Genomic DNA, 25509 nt, shown 5'->3' with positions numbered 1-25509 from the left:
TTTTCATTACATTTAAAATTTCTAAATGCTATTTTTAAACTGTTGGTTTCTCATCCTTTAATGCCTGAGTTAAGTAAAACTGACAAGAACATACTGATAGAAGCATGACAATAAGCAATACTTGGAAAACTTATTACAGATACTTGTTGCATTTATATGTGTGTGTATACGTGTAGTCGCTTCCTTTGATTTTAGTTTGTATTGTATGTTTAACAATATACTTTTTCTGGAGAGTAGAATGCCATTTTCAGTTGAGGAGACATGAACTCATTTCATTAAATATGAGGCTGTTTGTAAAAGATAATTAATTATGTTCTCCTGTTTTAATATTTGGTAGTTATAGACAAAGATATTTAGTATCAAGATAATCCAGCAAGGCTGTAGATTTCTTACAACCTTGGAAATATGCTGTCTCTAATAATCGTGAGGTATGCCAAACATGTTAGAGTTCCTTCTCAAATATTTTTCCCCTAATTGAAATCCATTGCCTCTATTTGGGTAGTTGACAAAGATTCTAAAGTGACCAAAATATTTGTCTGGTCTTGTGGATAGAGACTATTTTGGCAAATGTTTGTTACTTTCTTTGTCCTGTAGGAATAACAAAATATACCATTGGTTATCCTCGTCTTGTATCAAACCAATAATGGCCCCAGGCTTCATTTTATGAATTTAAAGATTCAGCCACTTAAAGGAATGACCAGTTCATGGGGTTTGCAGGAATTTATGACAGAAGGGAAGAGAGTAACATTGGCCATTTCCTTCCTCTCCTCCCACTCAGGATTATATTTATGTAAGTCTTATAATGGACAAGAGGGTAAGCTTTGGGACCAGACTACATGAGTTCAAATCCCAACTCTACTACTTACTGCCTGTGGCATCTTAGGTTTACTTTACCTCTCTGATCCTCAGATTCTTCTGAAAATTTGGGATATCCTTTACCTTAAATATTTATCCCAATTACCTTTCTTTGATTATATGAATGTTAAATTATCACATGTACCATGAAAATATGTGCAGCTCCTGTGTATCAATAAGAAAACTTTACAAAATAAAAAAGGAATAAAGTATTTCATAGGGATATTTTTAATATGAAATGAGTTATGCTCAGCACTTGCTACTTGGCACACTACTTACATTTATTTGATTTTAATAATTTGGAAGAAACTCAGCATCTTTCTAAAAGAAAAAGATTTCTTGCCTTTTTTCTGTAATCCAGCAAATATCTTGATACCACTGGTATTTGTGTCACCTGGACTGAGAGGTACTTTTCTCATCTTTTTTAGTTTTTGAAGTGCCAACTCTGCATCCCCTAGTTAGGCAGAAGCCCCAAACTTGATTATCAATTTGATTTTTTTTCAACTGCAATTTTCTTAGTTTCTTTAGAATTTTTGCAAATGAACTAGACAGCCTTTTAAAAAGAACCTGTTCATGAATAGAGATATTCTGTAGAGTAACTCCAGTTTCTGGAATATGTCCACAGGAGAGATGAATCTGCTATAGCACAAGTGACCTGCTCCACCTTGGCCAGAACATAAAGATAAGGGCCCTATCCTTGGGTCTGTACCCATGGGTGTGCCTCCCCACACTGGAAGCTTAATTTCTGTTTGCTTGCTTCTTGGGGGATTGCCTATAAATAGATCCCAGGGAAGGGAGTCCAGGCAGAAAGGTTTGCACACACTTTCAGCAGTACTTTATGCTCTAGAATTGCATGCAGTTAACTTCGCACTAAGTCATATATGAAGCTTAAAAAATATTCTGGGCTTTCAGGAGTTGGTCCATGCCTAGGGAATCTTTTTTAAGTTCCCTGGAGGATTGTTTTACTTCTGGCCTGTGAACTGGCTTTTGGAACCACAGGTTTAAAACTTTTTCTGACTCAGCTGAAAAAAAGGCATCCTGTATTTTTTGTTTTTTTCCTTGAGTTTTGCCATAAGCACACTGTTGATACTGAGTTGGAGCTGCTAAATGTGTTGCTTGACCCTGGGAAACTGAGGCTTTGAATGTCTTAACCCCAGGGAATAACTGATTTGAGGAATATGGGTTGTAGGCCAGGCCCATCAGGGATCTAATGGGACCCAAGGGAACGCTGATATTGTGTGGGATTGAGCAGGGAGGCTGATGCCCTTCTCCAGCCTAGTATTTACTTATTAATTTGTTTGTTCAGCAGCCATTTAAATGATTACGAGATCAAAGGCATTTTGCTGGGCACAAGGGATCCAAAGACTATAGTGGAAAGAGTACAGGTTTTAGAATCTGCCAGATGTTGGTTTGAATCACTGCTGAGCTATGTGATTTTGTGCTATTTACTTAACTTCTCGAAACCTATTTCCTCATCAGCAAAATAGAAATAATGCTTGCTTTGCGAGTTGCTGTAAGGATTAGAAATAATACAAGTAGGGCACCTTATATAGCGCTATCGTTTATTTAGTGTTTGTGTGCCAGGTATAATATGTGAAATTTTATACATATTCTCTTTCCTTATACAGATGCTGAAGCAGGCATCATTGCTACTACCAGTTTAGAATTGAGAAAACTAAGGTTTAGAAAAAGTGTCTAGTCCAAGATCTCTAGTTTCTAAGTGGCATAACTCTGCTTTGAATCTAGGGCTGTCTGACTCCCCAGACTCATGTTTTTAACCTTGTATTCTAGATGCCTGCCAAGGCTAGTATCATATTGTACCCCGCTACTTCTCCAGGTTAGGCCTGGGAGTGATCCATCCAAGAGCTGTTCAGGCATCCATGGCTCTGTGGCGACTAAGGCATGTTGAATTCCTCTCTAGAGAATATGCAATTGAGACAAAAGAGGACTGAGGCTATTATAAGAGGGAGGTAAGCCAAAAAGTCACAGGGTTTATCAGGGATAGAGTGTAGCCTACATAGACCATGTACAAAGCTGAAGATGAGGCCAGAAGCCGTGGGGGAGCCTGGGAAGAACAGGAGAGTTCATTTAACAGTAGATGACAAACTATGGCTTTGGTTCCTGACCACTTTCAGTGTTTAGATGTAGCCCTTATATCTTTGCTCCAACTCTCAGTTGACATGAGTGTAATTGAATATCTGTAACTTGATTTTTGGGAAGACTCTAACCAGGATGCTATGACACATTACATTGTAGCTATTTTTAATTATATTTAAAAATTTTTTAAAAATAGAGATGGGATCTCCCTATGTTGTCCAGGCTGGTCTTGAACTCCTGGCCTCAAGTGATCCTCTCACCTCAGCCTCCCAAAGTGCTGGGATTACAGGTATGAGCCACCATGCCCAACCTATTTTTAATTATTTACAAACTAGTAACCATGATATACAGCCAAACAAAATTGCAATAGAAGGTGGTGAATATTACAATGAGGGAGGTTCAAAGTGCTGCAGGGCACAGAGTGGGGAATGTATTTATGATTCTTTGTGGAGCATACATCCCCTCATATTATCTTGTGTTAACTGTGTTCATGTAAGACCTGCCACTTAACTGAACTGTTGGCTTGCACCAATAACCTATACCCTTTTCTTTAAGAGACAGGGTATTGCTTTATCACCCAGGCTGGAGTATGGTGGCATGATCATAGCTCACTGTAGCCTCAAAATCCTGGACTCAAGCAATCCTCCTGCCTTAGGCTTCTGAGTAGCTGGGACTACAGGCGTGTACCATGCCCAGTCTCATTATCTTATATAGCTGCCATGTATAAACCATTACTTTCTTTTCACTTGTGTGTCAAGTTCCATAGAAATTGTGTTGAGTCCAAATTAAATAAATGCTGCCATATGACAATGGTCTTAAATGTCATTTCTTGGGCTACTACTTTTTGTTTTTCATTTAGTTAATGGTTATTGATTTAAGACCAAGAGGAAGGTATTACATCTTCTTGTTCTAATGGAATTATTTTAAAAGGTACCTTCTGTTATAGTATGAAGTCAGCTATGGAGGAACTTAATTCTTTTCTGGTTATCCCATACCTCCTAATCAAATGAAAACAGCTGAATCATTTTCTCTGCAAACCTGATGGTTTTTCTGACTTAATTTAGGAGTGCCAAATGAGCTTGATATTTATCTGCATTTATTTTGAGTAAATTTAGGGCAGGCACCTGTACAACATCCTGGCAGCACAGTTTTAGTCCTTACCTTTTCCCCCAAAACATTCAATTAAATGAAAATGGATATAAAGCACTTATAGGGCCTGGTACAAAGTAGGAATATTCACCATCTCACCTTACTTAGGAAACTTTATAGCCTGCATCTTGCTAAAGTGTAAGAAAAAGAATAAGCAGTGAATCAATGCAGTATAAATTTACAGAAAATCTAAGTTACAGAGAAGTTGTTATTTATGCAGAATTTACCAGTTCATACAGGGTTTCAGAGTTAGGATGAGGTCAATGACTTTTTTTGTGGAACTCAGTCAGGGTAATAGTGTCTTCGGTGCTTCTTTGCCTTCCTTGCAAAATGACTCAATAACTTGAAAAATGACTATCCTTATTTATTGAACTTCAAAGCTGGGAAAGTGGCCGGGCATGGTGGTTCATGCCTGTACTGGAATCCCAGCAGGAGGATCATGAGGTCAGGAGTTTGAGACCAGCCTGACCAACATGGTGAAAACTTGTCTCTACTAAAAATACAAAAAGTATCCAGGCATGGTGGCATGTGCCTGTAATCCCAGCTACTCAGGAGGCTGAGGCAGGAGAATTGCTTGAAGCCAGGAAGCGGAGGTTGCAGTGAACCAAGATCATGCCACTGCACTCTAGCCTGGGCAACAGAGCGAGACTCCATCTCAAAAAAAAAAAAAACAAAAAAACTGGGAAAGTATATGAGAGAATAGCTGAACTAGGCTCAGAGCACAGGTTTCCCCTTCTAATTAGCTGTAGAAGCATGGGTAGGGGTCACTCTAGATCTTCTGTGCTTCAGTTGCTTCATATCTAAACCGCCTTGCAGAAGTGGACTACAGCAGGGCCTAGCAAATTGCCTAGTATATTTGCTGTCTTTCCACCCTCACCAGTGCAGCCAACTCATTGTGGTGCTGGAAGGCTAACTTGTCAGGAATCACCACTAAACAGCTTTCACCCTTGATGTCAAATCTATGTGACTTTCTGCACCAGAAGATAGTGAAGATCATTTGCAGTTTTACATCTCTATTCTTATAAATAAGGAATCCAAGATAAGAACCTGTTATTTGCAGGTAGTTTAACTTTCCCATAAGAAAGTGACAACAAGAATTTGTGAATAATGCTTTTTCTCTAAATCAGTATTTGAATAGCAGATTTTCCTTCTTAATTTTCTTTTCTTCTCTCATTAGCCCAAATATCTTTTTAACAGCAGTGCAATTATATTTTTACCTTGTGCAGTACTTGGGTCTTGTTAATCTTTAGTCCACTAAAGAGATTACCTATGGTTAGAAAGAAATAAAAAGCCTCCAATGGGGGTTCAACAAAAAGTATTTAAGAAATTAGAGCCCCAAAGTTGCCCTGTACATTGTTTTAAAAAACCATCTCTTAACCAGTACTCTTACTGTAAAAGTGAATTATTGCCCCCTTGTGGTAGAATTGTGCATTTATTTTTTCACACAAATAGTAGAGTCGTATTTTACTGTTTCTACTGCTCTGAAAACTTTGTCCTTTACAATTAACCTAAAGTATTTATGAAAATAATTTTAGATAGTTTTAAAACTATCTCTTCTTGTTTGTGCTTACCTATGTGAAACACCACAGAATCCTGTCTTCAAACTGTTGTGTGTTTCTCTTTGACGGACTACGGATTTAAGAAACAAGCCCAAATCTCATTCAGATTACCTTGTTGTAGTCCTTATTGCTTCAAGAAAGCTGAAAAAGGTTATGGAATATTCTTACTGCCCCTTTAAAAGCCATGTCATACACTCGAAGAACAGATTTTCTTCAGAGCTGTAAAATGAGGAATTTCTGAGAATTTTTGAAATACCATGTGCAGGAAACCGTAGTGGTAAATACAGTTCATTTATAAAGGTTCAGGTGATCGTCAGGGTTAGCTTTTTTTCCATTTCCATCATTTTGAAGATGAAATAAAATTTTAAAACCAAATAGGACTTCCTCAACAAAATGGGTAACAGATCTGACTCCTAATAAAATGTCTTCTATGAGAAAAATTAAAGTCTTAAAGAAGCCATTTCATACTATTTTAGATAAAAAATACGCTACATTTTTACAGATGAAAGAATAGTAACAGTCAGAGGCTTCCCATTTAAATTGGCTGATTGAAATAGCTTTTACAAATTAGTGTAAACCTGTGCAGGTAGTAAGTAGTCTGAATCCTGATATTCTGAATGATTGTCACATTTGTATGTTGAGAGAAGTAAATTTTGTCCGTTATTTATTTTGGACAGTTGTCACTCTCTATCAATAGTCTTGCAAGAAGAACAACTCTTGTAAGTTATCTCTAGATCGTGTGTAGATTTTAAAAGCACATGCTCTTTTATGAAGATGAAATGACTAAGTGACCCTTTGAAAAATCTTCTGAGTTACTACTTGACATTCAAGTAAACTCTCAGCAGGTAGCTTGTTATTATTTTCAACACTTTAATGTTTATTGCTTTGTCTCTAGATTATTTTTTCTTAAGGAAAATGATAGCAAACCATTATTGAAGGATTAGATGTTGCCAGTCCTTTCAAAACACAGCTATCTGTAATCTTTTTAGTGAAAAGAAGAGGTGCATTTCTAGAAAACCAAATGATTGTTGCTGAAAATGCCTTAAAAGGAACTGACAACACTTTGTGCTGTCAGTAAAGAGCCACAATTGATTCATTTCCTTTACTCTTTCCACCTTACCCTCACTTCTGACTCCACAGCCAGTGTAAATAAGTAACTCTTATTTTATTTACATTTTACATTATGTAAATAAGTAAAATAAAAATAATTAAAATATGCCCATTTACATTATGTGAATAAGTAAAATGTAAATTTATTTTTAATAAATTTTTAAATTTACATTTTAATACATATTATAAGTAAAATGTATATGTGTTAAATATATATGTATTTGTTGTGCATTTTACTTATATAACTCTTATACTTGAAAATTGCAAAGAGTAGATTTAAAATGTTCTTACACAAGAAAAAAGCATATTAGGTGATGGATGTGTTAATTCGCTTGATTATTAGCTTGATTAACCATATCACATTATATACATACATCACGATATCGTGTTATACACTACAATTTTTATTTGTCAACTAAAATAAATGTGTTATTCTGAACTATATGGACAGTAGAAAGATTTTTCTCTTAGGCTACATAGGACATAGTGTGGTAGATCCCAGTCCTGCTCATCATATTTGCCCACTTGAACTGCTTTCTAGAAGGAAAAAAGCTTCAAGAACTAACAAACCTCCATTCTTAATGTCTGAAGTGTTTAGGCCAATAGTTTTTAAGCTTTTATATTTCAGATCTAATTACAAGTGATGACTCTGCAAAAGAATCTGCTTACTATCATTTCCATCATAGTAGGAATGCTTTTGTATTACAGGCTTTTTCTTAGATCCATTTATGATAAGTTTTAGTGATATCCAACAGTAGTATTCCTGGATATAAAGTTAATTGTTATTACTTAAAATATAAAATATAAAAATATAAAATGCTATTACTTAAAATATAAAATACTTGCATTCATAAAGGGAAAACACACTTTATTCCCTCAGTAATCACAAAAAGAAGAGGTCATGAAAAGTGTAGTCAGGACATTTAAGTACGTTACAATTTTTTCAGTATTAAAGATCCCTGTGCATGAGTCTTTGTCCAAGTTTAGATTATGTTCTGAGGGATAGAGTCCTAGATCTGAGTCAAAAGTTAAGTATATTTTTAATACTTTTCTACACATTGGCAGATGGCTTTTCAGAAAGGCTCTATCAATTTTATATTCTCAATGTATCTTGTTGCCTGTCTCATGACATTCTTACAAGTGTTAGATATTTTTACTTTTAAGGATCTTTGTAGTGGCATCTCATCTTATTTGGAGGTTTTAATTGTGAGATTTGATTAAATATATTTATTAGCTATTTTTATTTCCTTTATGAATTGTTTAGGTCTCGTCTATTTTTAAATGAACTTTTAAAAATATTTTAGAAACCAGTTGGTGTTTTCTAGACAATCACTAATCTTAAATAAATACCTCTTGCTACTCATTCTTGGGCAAAATCAAGTTGCCCATATGGAAAAAAAAAATGGTACAGTACTACTCATCATTTACAACTCAGTCCTTCTGACTTTAGATGTAAAAGGAGCATTTCATGTTCTGCTTCCAGAGTGTTCTCTGAAATATGACAATATCTGCCAGGTTGGTGGTTACACAGGCTTCTTCTCCCTAAGTTTTAGTGGCCTTGAAGAATGACTGAATCTCTCTGAGGTGATTTTGAAATCTCCATGATGAATTTTATAATGCAGTGAAGCCCAGGTTTCAAGTTAGAGCATTACAAACTTAAAAATCAGTAAAACTCAGTCCTAGTTTTGTCGCAGTTGTGGCTACAACAGTAAATTCCAGTTAATTATATTTGTCATAATTGTGGCTTACTTTCCACAGCTCGTGTGTTTATATATGTATGTAGGTATGTGCATGTATTACGTATACATATATATATAGAGAGAAGCTTTTATCTCTTTTGTAGTCAAAGCTACTGAAATTTTTCTTTAGTTTTCTTCCATTAAAAGCCTTTCTTAAAATACACAGCATTATGGAAACTCTAGACAGCCTCGGTGCCTTACTCTGAGGGATGTACAAGAAACATTTTTCCAGTGATGGAAAGATTCTTACCTATACCCAGTGAGAGGAAAGAGAGCATTTGAAGACCTTTGACTTTGAGAGTTTATGAAAGAATGAAATCACTGTCTGACTGGCAGTGGAGCTGGCATTTGCACAGCTTCATGTAATTTGTGAGTCTGCCTATATCTTGGTTCAAAATAATCTACCCTGTTTCTGATTCTAATAGCAGCAATTCACAGCTGGATGGTAGCAGTATTTCCGTAAGGAATTGTTCATATTTCTCTGCAGAAGAGTTGATAGGTTATGCTCTTGGACCATTTCCACATGTGAGCAAGTCAATGTAATTACATTAGTTAGAATGTGTCTTTGATAGTATCTTTCTAATTTTGTTCATTTTGAGGATAATCTTGTCTTGCCCGTGACATTGTACACATCTTCCTTTCATCCTAGGGCCACAACTTTTTCACGGTGTCTCATAACTTTCTAGTGAATGATGACTGTAGTATTTTCATTCTATAAACATAGAGACTAAGAGTCAGGCATATGCCTTACCAGACATCTCAGTTACAAGACTGTGCCTAGCCTACCAGGTTTTCTTCTTCCCAGAAGTAGCCTTTCTCTAAACCACATTGCATTGCCTTCCTTAAAAACGGTAATAATTGAGACCAGTCATCTCCTTGCATCTGCGTAACAGTGCTGAAAAGATCTGCCCTGTAGACCTGATTCTACCTGATTTTGAAGAGATTCCCTTAGTTATGATGTGTCAAGGCCCCTGCATTCTCAAGACACTAGGGATAAAGATATGCAAAATTTGTCACTAGAATTGGATATGTTGGATGTTGACAATCCCCTCGTAAAACTCAAACTTTTTTTTTCTTTTTCTAATGATCTTGGGCAGTATCTATTCCAAGTCTTCTCTTGTGAACTAAAAAGTAAAGTTAAATTCATGACTTGAATTATGCGTTGGGTGACTGCCATCATATTTGCCTTTAAATACTTCCCGTATAGCATATATGTGCTTGGGAATGTGCAGCAATTGAAGTCTACAAGTCATTCTCCAAGTCTAATCCCGCATCCACAGAGGTAAAGAAATTAAGCAGAAACAGAAATTAGCACGTTTGTATGTCTATTATAACTTATTTTCAAATATATAGATAAAACGAGGATTTTTTTGTTAGCTTTAATCTTACCGATTTTTTTTCTCATGTTTGAAAATCTTAGAACGTGAAAAAAGCATTAGTATGAAAGACCCTTTCTGTATGTTACGTTGTATTTTAGTATTCTTTTACTACTTTTGCTACTTTGAGCTGGGCTTGAAGTCAGAACAACGTAGTATGGACCACAAAATATTTTCAGTTAATTTAGGCCTGTCTGTGGTCAAATCTTGGCTAACCATCTTAATTCCTCGGTATTTGCAATATATCTTATGTGAGAAAAGGGACTGGCCAAAAGCAAAACCAACCAACCAAACAATAGCAAAGAGGTGTCATTCAAGAGAGACTTCTGAGGAAAATCTTTAGGGTCGTAATTAGGGCCCCCAAACATTGCTTGTTGGAATTGGTACCATATAGCTTATTGCCAACAGAGTAATTGTACAAGTTAAAAAATTATTTTACATAAATAAGCTTTCAGAAGCATTGCTGAATTTTTGGCCAGGATTACCAACTGCTTTATGCAAGTATTGAGTAACTTCCCTATGACACAATATCATATCAGCCAGTAAACCCAAAACCATTTAATATTGACAATTACTTCAGAATAATATATTGGGTAAATGACATGAAATTGACCATCTTAAAATGAGCTTTTCCCATCATTTTGCATGGATTTGCTGTTAGTGAAAGTAGTACATATTTAACTCGCAACTACATGATTTACACGAAGCTTTCTTGTGAATGTGAAAAGCTTTCTTTAACGTATGTTCTTTAACATATACTCAGTATATTTTTATTCTGGCAGAACACATTTTTAAAATCTAGTAAGATAAGCTTTATTTTTCCATTCACTTAATTTCAATTTGCTTTTAAAAGAAACTCCAGGCTTTATATCAATTAAGCATAAACCAAATGAATTTAGTCAGTAATGATTTTTTAAACTAAGGATTTTGTTGTTTAGAGAAAATACAGAACAAAAACTTCTTCATAACACTTTATAATTGAAGCTTTTAAAATATGCTATATTTTGTATTAAGTATTTCATTTTTCTGCCCTCCTTTGGTGTGTCTCATCATTAGAGATAATATTACTAAATAGTTGTAACTTTACAGCTGCTTTGATTAATGATGGCTTGAACTAAGGTTTCATTGGGTAGGATTAACTACGTTTCAAGATGGCAAACTGCCATTATAACATTAATGCCAGAATTTAATGAGAACCAGAAGTTAGCTTTAAGGACCTTTATAATTTAATATGGGGGCATGATCATGTTCTCATTGTTTTAATGCAATGTCCTATTAAACATAAGTTATTCTTTTAAATCTTTTTTTCTTGTGATAAAAAGATGTAAAAACATTTGCTCAGCAAATGTTTATTGACTATCGACTAAGTGCCAGTCACTGTGCTAGGGTCTTGAAGAGTAAGACTGTTTTCCATCCTTAAAACAGATCCTTTCTGATCAGAAAGAACAGAAATCAGAAAGAACAGAAATAAGAAACATCTACCTTATTTAGAAATCTCATGGCCTTCCTTAACCTTGTATGACTCTGGTTTCCTAATTCATGTATCTCCCTAGACTCTGGTCTGTTTCCTTTTCATTTTTGACATCAGCCTCCTTCTCCATAGGCTAGATTGAAAAATTGGCCTGCTGTATGCCTGGAATGAAAGGGTCTGGGTTATGTAATTTTACAGGTATGGGAAGGATGAAGAGCACAAAACTGAATGTCCTGTTCCCTATTCGTAGTACTGATTACTGTGCTGTCAAATAGCTACACCTTACAGGAAGAGAAAAGTTAAGCTTTATAGAACTACAAGATAAAATTTGAAGTAGGGAAAGTAAGAGAGGAAGAACAGCCAACAGGATTCTTTCTTGTTCATTGAGACAAAAGTCTTCCTGTACTGAAGGTGTGTAGGGGTGACTTACTTTCTGTAAAACGCAGGAGACCTTTAAAGCCCTTTTCTGTTCTAAAAATCCTCTGATTTCTGTGTGTTTAGAACTCAAAGAGGTGATGGACCTAAGACAGATGTCTCATGTTCTTTATTCTTTTTTCTCAAAATCTTATGTATACATAGAAAGGTTGAGACCTTATAAAGTAAGACTGTAAAACTATAACCACAGATGGAGGAAGTAAAATATAGCAGAGGCAAAGAAAAAAACACCATTTAAAAAATTCCTGATGGAGGAAAACCTCAACTAGCTAGCTTGTAGCCTGGGCTTCCTAGTGGCTAAGGCAAAGAAGAGAATTAGGGTAACTTGGTATGATCATCTGGTAGTTAGACACATACCACCAGTTTATCAAAACAAATAAGCATTCTTCTTGCTCTCCATTAATAACAACAACTTGTCCAGGGGATTTGGATAAGAAGCCATAAGGTATATAATGAATGGTGTCTTCATGAATTTTTATAGAAAATAAAGGATTGCACATATGTCATTTTATACATTGGTATTTGGAATATGGAGGAAATAATGTTAAAAGCAAGACTCTTTTTCCCCCATGGGGAAAGGGAGAGAGGAGTTTGAAACTTCTGGTATGTTTGCTATAGATAGATGCTTATTTTCTTTTGACCCACTGACATGTGGAGCAGTAGTAAGATGTAAAGATGTGTAGAAAAGGGTAGCATTGTTAGAAGTAGGAGGGAATAAATGGAATTTTTGTGGCAGGATGATATTTGAAAGACGGATCAGGCCACTGGGAGGTTTTTCAATATGCCAGTTCCCTGTAACAGGAAAATCAGTCTCTGTTTTAGACAGCATATCCAATTTAGTAAATTATTATTATTCTGTCAAAATTAATGTGAACAATTTTCTCTTTGAGGCTTTTTCCATAGGTGATGTTTTCCAGATGGCCTTTGTGCAAAACTCCCAATATTTTTGTGTTTTCTTTCCTAGAGAAAGAGCCATTTCTGACATCTCTTCTTTTCTTTCCTTCATTGCAGGGAAGAGAACACCAAAGGCGAAGGAGAAGAGGAACAAGAAAAAGAAAAGGAAGCTGATAGAAAGGGCCCAGGAGCAACACAGCGTCTTCCTAGCTACCGACAGAGCTAACCAATAAAACAAGAGATCTGGTAGATTTTTAGGGGTATTTGTTTTTGCAAATGTGCACAAAGCTACTCTCCACTCCTGCACACTGGTGTGCAGCCTTTGTGCTGCTCTGCCCAGTATCTGTTCCCAGTAACATGGTGAAAGGAAGCACCACCAGCGTGGCCCCTGTGTTATTTATGCTTTGATTTGAATCTGGAGACTGTGAAGGCAGGAGTAAGTGCACAGCCCGTGACTTGGCTCAGTGTGTGCTGAGAGAATCCGTCCCCGGCACCATGGACATGCTAGAGGTGTGAGGCTGCAGAACACCGCTGGAGGACGGACTTGTGCCTATTTATGTGAAAGAAGATGCTTGGCAGGCAATGCGCTATTCACTTGTGACCTTTATTTCTCACATTGTGCATTTTCAAGGATATGTTTATGTGGATATCTGCTTAGTGTTACCACATGGTATTCTCAGCATGTTACCTTCACACTGTTGTGCAATGAAACTGCTTTTAGCTGAGGATACGCTCTGGAAATTCCTGCTCAGTTTCACAGCAGCCCTAATATGTACATATACTGCAGGAGCTACATATAAAGCTCTTATTTACTGTATATTTATGCTTTCTTGTGGGTAACAAGTCATACCTGATTAATATGATGTCACTTTGTTTCTAGTGGTTCCTAACCCATTGTCTGATAAATGACTTTTCTAGTTTGGGGAATTGACACTTGTTTTGTTGCCTCTTGAAACTTTTTTTTTCCCCTCATTGTGGGCTTATTTCTCATTGTAAGGGTAGGATAAACTAGTTTTTGTATATAGAGTCAAATGACCAGTGTCAAAGAAAGAGTTTGCATATTGGGTAGACCTTCTCCACTCCGCATGTCCCACACATAGATAAAGCAGCAGGCGGCATCTGGCAATCAGAAGCCCAAACTGCCTTTGAGTCTAAGATGTGATGACTTTGATGAAACACAACTGAAAACATGAGGGACTATATCCAGTCACTTGTAGCCAGTTTCACAGGCCAGCTACAGAATTGTCCAAACATTATTTCTGACTGCAATTTTTCCCCCCCAAATTTAAAGCAATCCCTGGCTTTAAATGACAAGGCACCTACCAATGTTCTTGGGTCACTGAAGAAGCTATTACCATGAGCCTGTGCATAGAATTTTAGGAGATAAAAGGATGAATTTCTGTGACTGCCAGTCAGACCTTAACAGGTTTCTGTTGAGCCAGAATCTGTTTCAGATCCAAGATGGAGAGGAACACTATGGAAACTTCCCAGGTGACTTTCAGAGCAGTTGTTTCAAACACATCATTGTCCTTTTAGGGGAACCAGTTTTTAGAAGGTTGTGAATTGGCTTTTTCACAAAGCATTATTATCTTCCTGGCTGATCCAGGAGAAAATTAGAACAGAAAAATAATGGTTGTGGATTTTGAAACAAAGCAAGGTAAAGCCTTTTTTTTTTCACCTTGCATTGGCAAAACTACCTCTTCAGTGTTTTTGTTTAACTTTTGATTCAAAAGCATCTTACCGATAAGGATAAATATCATATACATCGTTATGAAAATATTGCTATGAGATAATAAGCCACATATGAATGTTGTATACGACTTTAGGGTTTGCATTTAATCCTGAAGTGTTACCTCCTTTCATGTCTATTTACACTATTTTCCCATTTACTAAGTGGGGAGGGGGTCTCCTTATATAGTGCTTCATTGTTAATAAGTCAATACCTGTTGTTCCTGGGATGTTCTTTTTTGTGCATTAAAAACTTCAAAATTATTTTTTGTGGAGATTTCTTTTTTACTTTAGAGATACATTTAGAAATAACTCACTCAGTACTTTGTTCTGCCCCCAAAATAACAGCCCTTTAAAAAAGACAGGCAAATCTTTAAAAACCTATATTGGTAACTAACTACATCTAGAACACTAACTAGTTTATAGATAAACTAGATAACTGTAAACTAGAGTCCAAGTGCCCGAGTTCTAATCCAGACTGAGAGTGGCCTGTGAAAATTACTTAATCCCTCCACTCTCAGTTTCCTTATCTGTGAAATGGGGATCACATTATCATCTGCCTCTAGGGGCTGTGTTTTAAGGACCAAATGAAAATATATACAGGGAAATATATACAGGGTTGTACTTTAAGGATATAATTAGGTAAAATGTGTAAAGTATGGTCACCATGGCATTCTATATACTAAGTACTATACAAGTTGGTCACCTATTACATCTTTCAATGGATATTTAGATTCTTTTAAAAAATATTCATTTCTCCTTATTAACAAAATAATAGAACATTTATGAAAAGTATCAGTCTAATCTATTGGTTGGTGCCTGGGCATTATTTGCTAAAACATTTACATCTGCTTGATTTCTGAGTCTCCCTGATATAAGCAGCATACACACACAGATACACACAAAACTGAATTCATTCCTCTATCAATAAGGGCGCAATCAAGGAAATAAACTAGTCGGGGTGTTTCAAATGGGGAATTTAACACCAGAAATTGGTTATACAGGTGATAAAGGAGACACGAAGCCAAAATATGTTGCCAAGATGACCCAGAGATTAACAACAGCAGGAGGCACTATTTTACCCCTAATGCAAGAGGGATTACAAGAAGAGGTGGAGTTTCCAAAATCTAGAAGCCACAGGTGCCCAGCTAGACTTAGAACCATAGCTGAGGCTAGAGCTATAACCACAGAAGGAGCTGGAACTGAGGACAGAAAGTTTGTTTGGTAGGAGCTGAAATATTGGAGATGATCTGGTTGCTGTGAGAAATGCTGCTTGAGGCAAATTCGTAGAGGAGGAAATACGCTGGCTTCTCCCTATCTCCCAACCTCTAGTCTTCCACCAGTGCCCGCTATTGCCCAAAACTGCCCAGAAGCCAGTAGGCAAGGGAGTCTGGGTAACACAGTTTTCTGTGGTTCAGAAGAGCCTGAGGGAAGGGCAGCGGGTAGATCTAAGAGCAACCAAATGATCGGCATAATCACTGATACCTGCCTTCAACTGTTCCCCTTCCTGCTTTTCCTATTGGACAGTTAATTATTTACCTAGTTGATTAAAGGCTCTTATATTCGTCATTTACTTCCTTTGTTCCCTACATCTAGTCAGTTACTAATATCTAATTGAGTTTACCTTGGAAATATCTCTTGATTTTCTCCGTACCCCTTTACTTTCTTTGCCCAAGGCTGGTCCTCTTTGTCTCTTTTTCTGGACTGTTCCATTCTTCCTAGACATCATTCTTGCCCCCGTCTTCACTCACTCCAATTATTCCTTTGTATTTCTATCACTTATTTTTCTATTAACAATTTTTTACTGCTTTTTAAAAAAATACTTTCCCATTCCCTACAGAATAAAATTTTACAATTCTTCAGTGCCCTTTTAATGTCATCTTCACCCATGTATCTTACAGAGATCAACAAAAGACTGAATGGGGTGGAAGACTGTGGTAAAATCTCCAAGGGTTCCTTGATGGTAAACTTGGACATGCTCACTGTATTAGTTGATACCCCTTGAATCACAAAGACAGAAATGCAAGGGCAGACATGGCTTTAAAAGTAGATGATATTAGCATGTGTTGGTTTCTGATAAAAATGTAGGTGATAAACATTAAATCTTGAAATCTCCAATTCTTGTTTTACTTCTTATTAAAACAAAATAGATCTTTATTTTAGGCCCAAACCTAAAGTGAAATATTAAACATTCAAAAAGCAAATATTTTTTCTACATACAGTTTCTCTTTCTAGGTTCATTTACATGGGTAGCACCACTACCTTCTAGCATTCCCTTAACTGAGAGGTTGAAGAAGCTGAAAAATGTGTGATGAATAAAGATTTTGATGGATTTCCATATTCATCTCTGATGAATCATTACAGCAAACTGCCATGTGCCATTTTCTCCTGCTCTAGCAGACATTGTTACTCACTCTCTCTCTACCTCTGAGCAAGACATGTAGATTCAGAATCCTTCCCAACAAAAGTGTTCCAAGAAAACATTACCAATAGATTGGAATTGACGGGGGAGTTACAACTTTTTGCTTTCCGGGTTCAACTTAATGCCCTATAGAGTGACTTCACCCAGACACCCTCTTTGGAGCACTCCATGACGTATTTTTCAACAAACCTTTCTGCTAATACCCTTACAGGTAGAGAAGAACAAATTCATAACTCTGGAATTATAACCTGAAGCAGCCTCATTTTAATCCTGATTTTAAAATAATTGATGCAAATATTGCATTCTACTCAATAAAATGGCTATTTTTAAATGCAAAATTATTCCCCTATCCTTTGACATTTCCTCTGAAAACCTTGGAGCAAAATCACATTTCAGAAAGATGTTCTATGTTTATTCAGTCCTAGGTTTTACATACTCCTTGGCAAGTAGTTCCTTGTCCCTGGAAAAATACATATCTTCATTTAAGAAGCTGAACGGTAGTTCTCTGGTAGTGTTCACAAACGGCTTTACCAACTAACTCCTCCTTGGGTTTTATGACCTCAGGCTCCCCAGGTGCACATTCAACTTTAATTTGATTCTTTTTCTACTGGCTTCCTTTCTCCTCCTTTCTACTTTAGTTATGATTCAGCCACAAGCTTCCTTCCCTCTGTTTTTGAGAAAAGAGGTAGCAATCTTTTTCTGTAAAGGGCCAGAGAGTAAATATTTTAGGCTTTGTGGACCACACTATCTCAGTGGCAGCTACTCAGCTGTTATAGCAGAAAAGCAGCCATATTCAGTATGTAAATGAATGGGCATGACTATGTTGCAATACAACTTTATCTAAACTTAAATGTGAATTTCATAGTTCTCACATGTCATAATATATTCTTTTGTGTTGCAGGAAGTCAGGGACCCTGAACAGAGGGACTGGCTGAAGCCATGGCTGAAGAACATAAATTGTGAAGATTTCATGGACATTTATTAGTTCCCCAAATTAATACATTTATAATTTCTTATGCCTGTCTTTACTGCAATCTCTGAACACAAATTGTGAAGATTTCATGGACATTTATCACTTCCCCAATCAATACTCTTGTGATTTCCTATGCCTGTCTTTAATCTCTTAATCCCATCATCTTCATAAGATGAGGATGTATGTCAGCTCAGAACCATGTGATGATTGCATTAACTGCACAAATTGTTTGTAGAGCATGTGTGTTTGAACAATATGAAATCTGGGCACCTGAAGAACAGGATAGGAGGGAGGAGCCAAGATGGCCGAATAGGAACAGCTCCGGTCTACACCTCCCAGCATGAGCAACACAGGAGATGGGTGATTTCTGCATTTCCATCTGAGGTACCGGGTTCATCTCACTAGGGAGTGCCAGACAGTGGGCTCAGGTCAGTGGGTGTGCGCACCGGGTGTGAGCCGAAGCAGGGCGAGGCATTGCCTTACTCGGGAAGCACAAGGGGTCAGGGAGTTCCCTCTCCCAGTCAAAGAAAGTGGTGGGAGACGGCACCTGGAAAATCGGGTCACTCCCACCCTAATACTGCGCTTTTCCAACGGGCTTAAAAAATGGCGCACCTGGAGATTATATCCCGCACCTGGATCAGAGGGTCCTACGCCCACGGAGTCTCGCTGATTGCTAGCACAGCAGTCTGAGATCAAACTGCAAGGCGGCAGCGAGGCTGGGGGAGGGGCGCCCGCCATTGCCCAGGCTTGCTTAGGTAAACAAAGCAGCTGGGAAGCTCGAACTGGGTGGAGCCCACCACAGCTCAAGGAGGCCTGCCTGCCTCTGTAGGCCCCACCTCTGGGGGCAGGGCACAGACAAACAAAAAGACAGCAGTAACCTCTGCAGACTTAAATGTTCCTGTCTGACAGCTTTGAAGAGAGCAGTGGTTCTCCCAGCACGCGGCTGGAGATCTGAGAACGGGCAGACTGCCTCCTCAAGTGGGTCCCTGACCCCTGACCCCCGAGCAGCCTAACTGGGAGGCACCCCCCAGCAGGGACACACTGACACCTCACACGGCAGGGTATTCCAACAGACCTGCAGCTGAGGGTCCTGTCTGTTAGAAGGAAAACTAACAAACAGAAAGGACATCCACACCAAAAACCCATCTGCACATCACCATCATCAAAGACCAAAAGTAGATAAAACCACAAGGATGGGGAAAAAACAGAGCAGAAAAACTGGAAACTCTAAAAAGCAGAGCACCTCTCCTCCTCCAAAGGAACGCAGTTCCTCACCAGCAACGCAACAAATCTGGACGGAGAATGACTTTGACGAGCTGAGAGAAGAAGGCTTCAGATGATCAAATTACTCCGAGCTACGGGAGGACATTCAAACCAAAGGCAAAGAAGTTGAAAACTTTGAAAAAAATTTAGAAGAATGTATAACTAGAATAACCAATACAGAGAAGTGCTTAAAGGAGCTGATGGAGCTGAAAACCAAGGCTCGAGAACTACGTGAAGAATGCAGAAGCCTCAGGAGCCGATGCGATCAACTGGAAGAAAGGGTATCAGCTATGGAAGATGAAATGAATGAAATGAAGCGAGAAGGGAAGGTTAGAGAAAAAAAATAAAAAGAAACGAGCAAAGCCTCCAAGAAATATGGGACTGTGTGAAAAGACCAAATCTACGTCTGATTGGTGTACCTGAAAATGACGGGGAGAATGGAACCAAGTTGGAAAACACTCTTCAGGATATTATCCAGGAGAACTTCCCCAATCTAGCAAGGCAGGCCAACATTCAGATTCAGGAAATACAGAGAATGCCACAAAGATTCTCCTCGAGAAGAGCAACTCCAAGACACATAATTGTCAGTTTCACCAAAGTTGAAATGAAGGAAAAAATATTAAGGGCAGCCAGAGAGAAAGGTCGGGTTACCCTCAAAGGGAAGCCTATCAGACTAACAGCAGATCTCTCGGCAGAAACTCTACAAGCCAGAAGAGAGTCGGGGCCAATATTCAACATTCTTAAGGAAAAGAATTTTCAACCCAGAAGTTCATATCCAGCCAAACTAAGCTTCATAAGTGAAGGAGGAATAAAATACTTACAGACAAGCAAATGCTGAGAGATTTTGTCACCACCAGGCCTGCCCTGAAAGAGCTCCTCAAGGAAGCCCTAAACATGGAAAGGAACATCCGGTACCAACCACTGCAAAATCATGCCAAAATGTAAAGACCACTGAGACTAGGAAGAAACTGCATCAACTAACGAGCAAAATAACCAGCTAACATCATAATAACAGGATCAAATTCACACATAACAATATTAACTTTAAATGTAAATGGACTAAGTGCTCCAATTAAAAGACACAGACTGGCAAATTGGATAAAGAGTCAAGACCCATCAGTGTGCTGTATTCAGGAAACCCATCTCACGTGCAGAGACACATATAGGCTCAAAATAAAAGGATGGAGGAAGATCTACCAAGCAAATGGAAAACAAAAAAAGGCAGGGGTTGCAATCCTAGTCTCTGATAAAACAGACTTCAAACCAACAAAGATCAAAAGGGACAAAGAAGGACATTACATAATGGTAAAGGGATCAATTCAACAAGAAGAGCTAACTATCCTAAATATATATGCACCCAATACAGGAGCACCCAGATTCATAAAGCAAGTCCTGAGTGACCTACAAAGAGACTTAGACTCCCACACATTAATAATGGGAGACTTTAACACCCCACTGTCAACATTAGACAGATCAACGAGACAGAAAGTCAACAAGGATACCCAGGAATTAAACTCAGCTCTGCACCAAGCGGACCTAATAGACATCTACAGAACTCTCCACCACAAATCAACAGAATATGCATTTTTTTCAGCACCACACCACACCTATTCCAAAATTGACCACATACTTGGAAGTAAAGCTCTCCTCAGCAAATGTAAAAGAACAGAAATTATAACAAACTATCTCTCAGACCACAGTGCAATCAAACTAGAACTCAGGATTAAGAATCTCACTCAAAACCGCTCAACTACATGGAAACTGAACAACCTGCTCCTGAATGACTACTGGGTACATAACGATATGAAGGCAGAAATAAAGATGTTCTTTGAAACCAACGAGAACAAAGACACAACATACCAGAATCTCTGGGACGCATTCAAAACAGTGTGTAGAGGGAAATTTATAGCACTAAATGCCCACAAGAGAATGCAGGAAAGATCTAAAATTGACACCCTAACATCACAATTAAAGGAACTAGAAAAGCAAGAGCAAACACATTCAAAAGCTAGCAGAAGGCAAGAAATAACTAAAATCAGAGCAGAACTGAAGGAAATAGAGATACAAAAAACCCTTCAAAAAATTAGTGAATCCAGGAGCTGGTTTTTTGAAAGGATCAACAAAATTGATAAACCGCTAGCAAGACTAATAAAGAAAAAAAGAAGAATCAAATAGACGCAATAAAAAATGATAAAGGGGATATCACCACCGATCCCACAGAAATACAAACTACCATCAGAGAATACTACAAACACCTCTACGCAAATAAACTAGAAAATCTAGAAGAAATGAATAAATTCCTCGACACATACACTCTCCCAAGACTAAACCAGGAAGAAGTTGAATCTCTGAATAGACCAATAACATGATCTGAAATTGTGGCAATAATCAGTAGCTTACCAACAAAAAGAGTCCAGGACCAGATGGATTCACAGCCGAATTCTACCAGAGGACAAGGAGGAACTGGTACCATTCCTTCTGAAACTATTCCAATCAATTGAAAAAGAGGGAATCCTCCCTAACTCATTTTATGAGGCCAGCATCATCCTGATACCAAAGCCGGGCAGAGACACACCAAAAAAGAGAATTTTAGACCAATATCCTTGATGAACATTGATGCAGAAATCCTCAATAAAATACTGGCAAACAGAATCCAGCAGCACATCAAAAAGCTTATCCACCCTGATCAAGTGGGCTTCATCCCTGGGATGCAAGGCTGGTTCAATATAAGCAAATCAATAAATGTAATCCAGCATATAAACAGAACCAAAGACAAAAATCACATGATTATCTCAATAGATGCAGAAAAGGCCTTTGACAAAATTCAACAACACTTCATGCTAAAAACTCTCAATAAATGAGGTATTGATGGGACGTATTTCAAAATAATAAGAGCTATCTATGACAAACCCACAGCCAATATCATACTGAATGGGCAAAAACTGGAAGCATTCCCTTTGAAAACTGGCACAAGACAGGGATGCCCTCTCTCACCACTCCTATTCAACATAGTGTTGGAAGTTCTGGCCAGGGCAATCAGGCAGGAGAAGGAAATAAAGGGTATTCAATTAGGAAAAGAGGAAGTCAAATTGTCCCGGTTTGCAGATGACATGATTGTATATCTAGAAAACCCCATTGTCTCAGCTCAAAATCTCCTTAAGCTGATAAGCAACTTCAGCAAAGTCTCAGGATACGAAATCAATGTACAAAAATCACAAGCATTCTTATACACCAACAACAGACAAACAGAGAGCCAAATCATGAGTGAACTCCCATTCACAATTGCTTCAAAGAGAATAAAATACCTAGGAATCCAACTTACAAGGGATGTGAAGGACCCTCTTCAAGGAGAACGACAAACCACTGCTCAAGGAAATAAAAGAGGATACCAACAAATGGAAGAACATTCCATGCTCATGGGTAGGAAGAATAAATATCATGAAAATGGCCATAGTGCCCAAGGTAATTTACAGATTCAATGCCATCCCCATCAAGCTACCAATGACTTTCTTCACAGAATTGGAAAAAACTACTTTAAAGTTCATATGGAACCAAAAAAGAGCCCGCATTGCCAAGTCAATCCTAAGCCAAAAGAACAAAGCTAGAGGCATCACACTACCTGACTTCAAACTATACTACAAGGCTACAGTAACCAAAACAGCATGGTACTGGTACCAAAACAGAGATATAGATCAATGGAACAGAACAGAGCCCTCAGAAATAATGCTGCATATCTACAACTATCTGATCTTTGACAAACCTGAGAAAAACCAGCAATGGGGAAGGGATTCCCTATTTAATAAATGGTGCTGGGAAAACTGGCTAGCCATATGTAGAAAGCTGAAACTGGATCCCTTCCTTACACCTTATACAAAAATCAATTCAAGATGGATTAAAGACTTAAACGTTAGACCTAAAACCATAAAAACCCTAGAAGAAAACCTAGGCATTACCATTCAGGACATAGGCATGGGCAAGGACTTCATGTCTAAAACACCAAAAGCAATGGCAACAAAAGCCAAAATTGACAAATGGGATCTAATTAAATGAAAGAGCTTCTGCACAGCAAAAGAAACTACCATCAGAGTGAACAGGCAACCTACAAAATGGGAGAAAATTTTTGCAACCTACTCATCTGACAAAGGGCTAATATCCAGAATCTACAATGAACTCAAACAGATTTACAAGAAAAAAACAAACAACCCCATCAAAAAGTGGGCGAAGGATATGAACAGACACTTCTCAAAAGAAGACATGTATGCAGCCAAAAAACACATGAAAAAATGCTCACCATCACTGGCCATCAGAGAAATGCAAATCAAAACCACAATGAGATACCATCTCACACCAGTTAGAATGGCAATCATTAAAAAGTCAGGAAACAACAGGTGCTGGAGAGGATGTGGAGAAATAGGAACACTTTTACACTGTTGGTGGGACTGTAAACTAGTTCAACCATTGTGGAAGTCAGTGTGGCGATTCCTCAGGGATCTAGAACTAGAAATACCATTTGACCCAGCCATCCCATTACTGAGTATATACCCAAAGGACTATAAATCATGCTGCTATAAAGACACATGCACACGTATGTTTATTGCAGCATTATTCACAATAGCAAAGACTTGGAACCAACCCAAATGTCCAACAATGATAGACTGGATTAAGAAAATGTGGCACATATACACCATGGAATACTATGCAGCCATAAAAAATGATGAGCTCATGTCCTTTGTAGGGACATGGATGAAATTGGAAATCATCATTCTCAGTAAACTATCACAAGAACAAAAAACCAAACACCGCATATTCTCACTCATAGGTGGGAATTGAACAATGAGAACACATGGACACAGGAAGGGGAATATCACACTCTGGGGACTGTTGTGGGGTGGGGGGAGCGGGGAGGGATAGCATTGGGAGATATACCTAATGCTAGATGACGAGTTAGTAGGTGCAGCGCACCAACATGGCACATGTATACATATGTAACTAACCTGCACATTGTGCACATGTACCCTAAAACTTAAAGTATAATAATAAAAAAATAAAAAATATAAAATAAACAAATGAACTCCAAGTCAAAAAAAAAAAAAAAAAAGAACAGGATAACAGTGATTTTCAGGGAACAAGGGAGATAAACTTGAAGTCTGGCTGCCTGTAGGCCGGGCAGGACAGAGCCATATTTCTCTTATTACCGAAAATGGGTAAGAGAAATATCACTGAATTCTTTCCACAGTAAGGAATATTAATAATTAATAGCCCTGGGTAAAGAATGCATTCCCAGGGCGGGGCCTCTAAAATGGCTGCCCTGGAAGTGTCTGCCTTATGCAGATGTAGATAGGGATGAAACACACCCTAGTCTCCTGCATCACCCCCAGGCTTGCTAGGATTAGGAAATTCCAGCCTGGCGAATTCTAGTCAGACCGGTTCTCTGCTCTTGAACTCTGTTAAGATGTTTATCAATGACAATGCGTGCACAGCGGGACATGGAAGTTCATTAGAGATTCTAGTTTTACCCTGAACTTGTGATCTTGCCCTGCCTCCATTTGCCTTGTAATATTTTATTACCTTGTGAAGCATGTGATCTCTGTGACCCACTATTCGTACACTCCCTCCCTTTCGAAAATTGTTAATAAAAACTTGCTGGTTTTATGGCTCAGAGGGCATCACGGAACCTGCCGACATGTGATGTCTCCCCCAGATACCCAGCTTTAAAATTTCTCTCTTTTGTACTCTTTCCCTTTATTTCTCAGAGTGGCCGACACTTAGGGAAATAGAAAAGAACCTTTGTGAAATAACATTATATTATTGGGGGTGGTTTCCCCTGATACTTTTGACTCTTGGCAACCACTTAAAAAGTGTAAAATTGTTAGCTCATCAGCCATGCAAAAATATGTGGCCAGCCTGGATTTGGTCCACAGACTGGATTTGTTGACCCCTGGTATACAAGATAACTCGGTGGCTCATGAAGTGTCTTTGCAAACTGTGAAAGCCTATCTCTAACTCTGTCTCAGCTACATACACTCTGCTTCTGGTAGGAGCCCAATAACTGTGTTGAATGCAGATGGCATTTTAACTACCCTGTGTATGGAAATAAATTCCAACTTTATAATGCCACTCTTGAAGTCTCTAGTTCTTATTTTGATTCTTCCTGGCCATAGGATATTATATTTGTTTTGAGCCCAAACCTTAAGTGAAATGTTAAAAGGGTAAAAAGTGAATTTTTTTTTCTGCATAAGTTCTCTCCTAACTTCTTCATTGGTATAATAGTACCACTGCCTTTTAGTGTACCCTACACCCCTGCATTCCAATAAGAGAATAGCTTCTATCTCTTTTTCATCAAGACCACTCCATCCTTTCTGTAATATGTGTCAGTGGTGCAGTCTTCCCTTGCTCTCGTAGCCCAATTTACATGAATTAAGGTTATGGACCCACACA

At 38.0% G+C, this 25509-nt stretch overlaps 1 protein-coding gene across 4 annotated transcripts in view; it reads left to right on the top strand.

Moving 5' to 3' along the window:
- The window catches only part of RSPO2 (R-spondin 2), a 184807-nt gene extending 170130 nt beyond the window's left edge, over positions 1–14677 (top strand). For all 4 annotated transcript variants that reach the window (XM_004047430.5, XM_019031887.4, XM_055348659.2 and 1 more), the window contains exon 6: positions 12803–14677. In XM_004047430.5, the coding sequence (XP_004047478.1) occupies positions 12803–12918 (116 nt within the window). In that variant the 3' untranslated portion in view covers positions 12919–14677. The remainder of the gene's footprint in view (positions 1–12802) is intronic.
- Positions 14678–25509: the final 10832 nt, after the last annotated feature.

This window comes from Gorilla gorilla, chromosome 7 (assembly GCF_029281585.2).
Source record: "Gorilla gorilla gorilla isolate KB3781 chromosome 7, NHGRI_mGorGor1-v2.1_pri, whole genome shotgun sequence".
Taxonomy (NCBI): domain Eukaryota; kingdom Metazoa; phylum Chordata; class Mammalia; order Primates; family Hominidae; genus Gorilla; species Gorilla gorilla.
The sequence above is the reverse complement of the archived record's forward strand: the minus strand, read 5'-3'. Positions and strand labels throughout refer to the sequence as shown.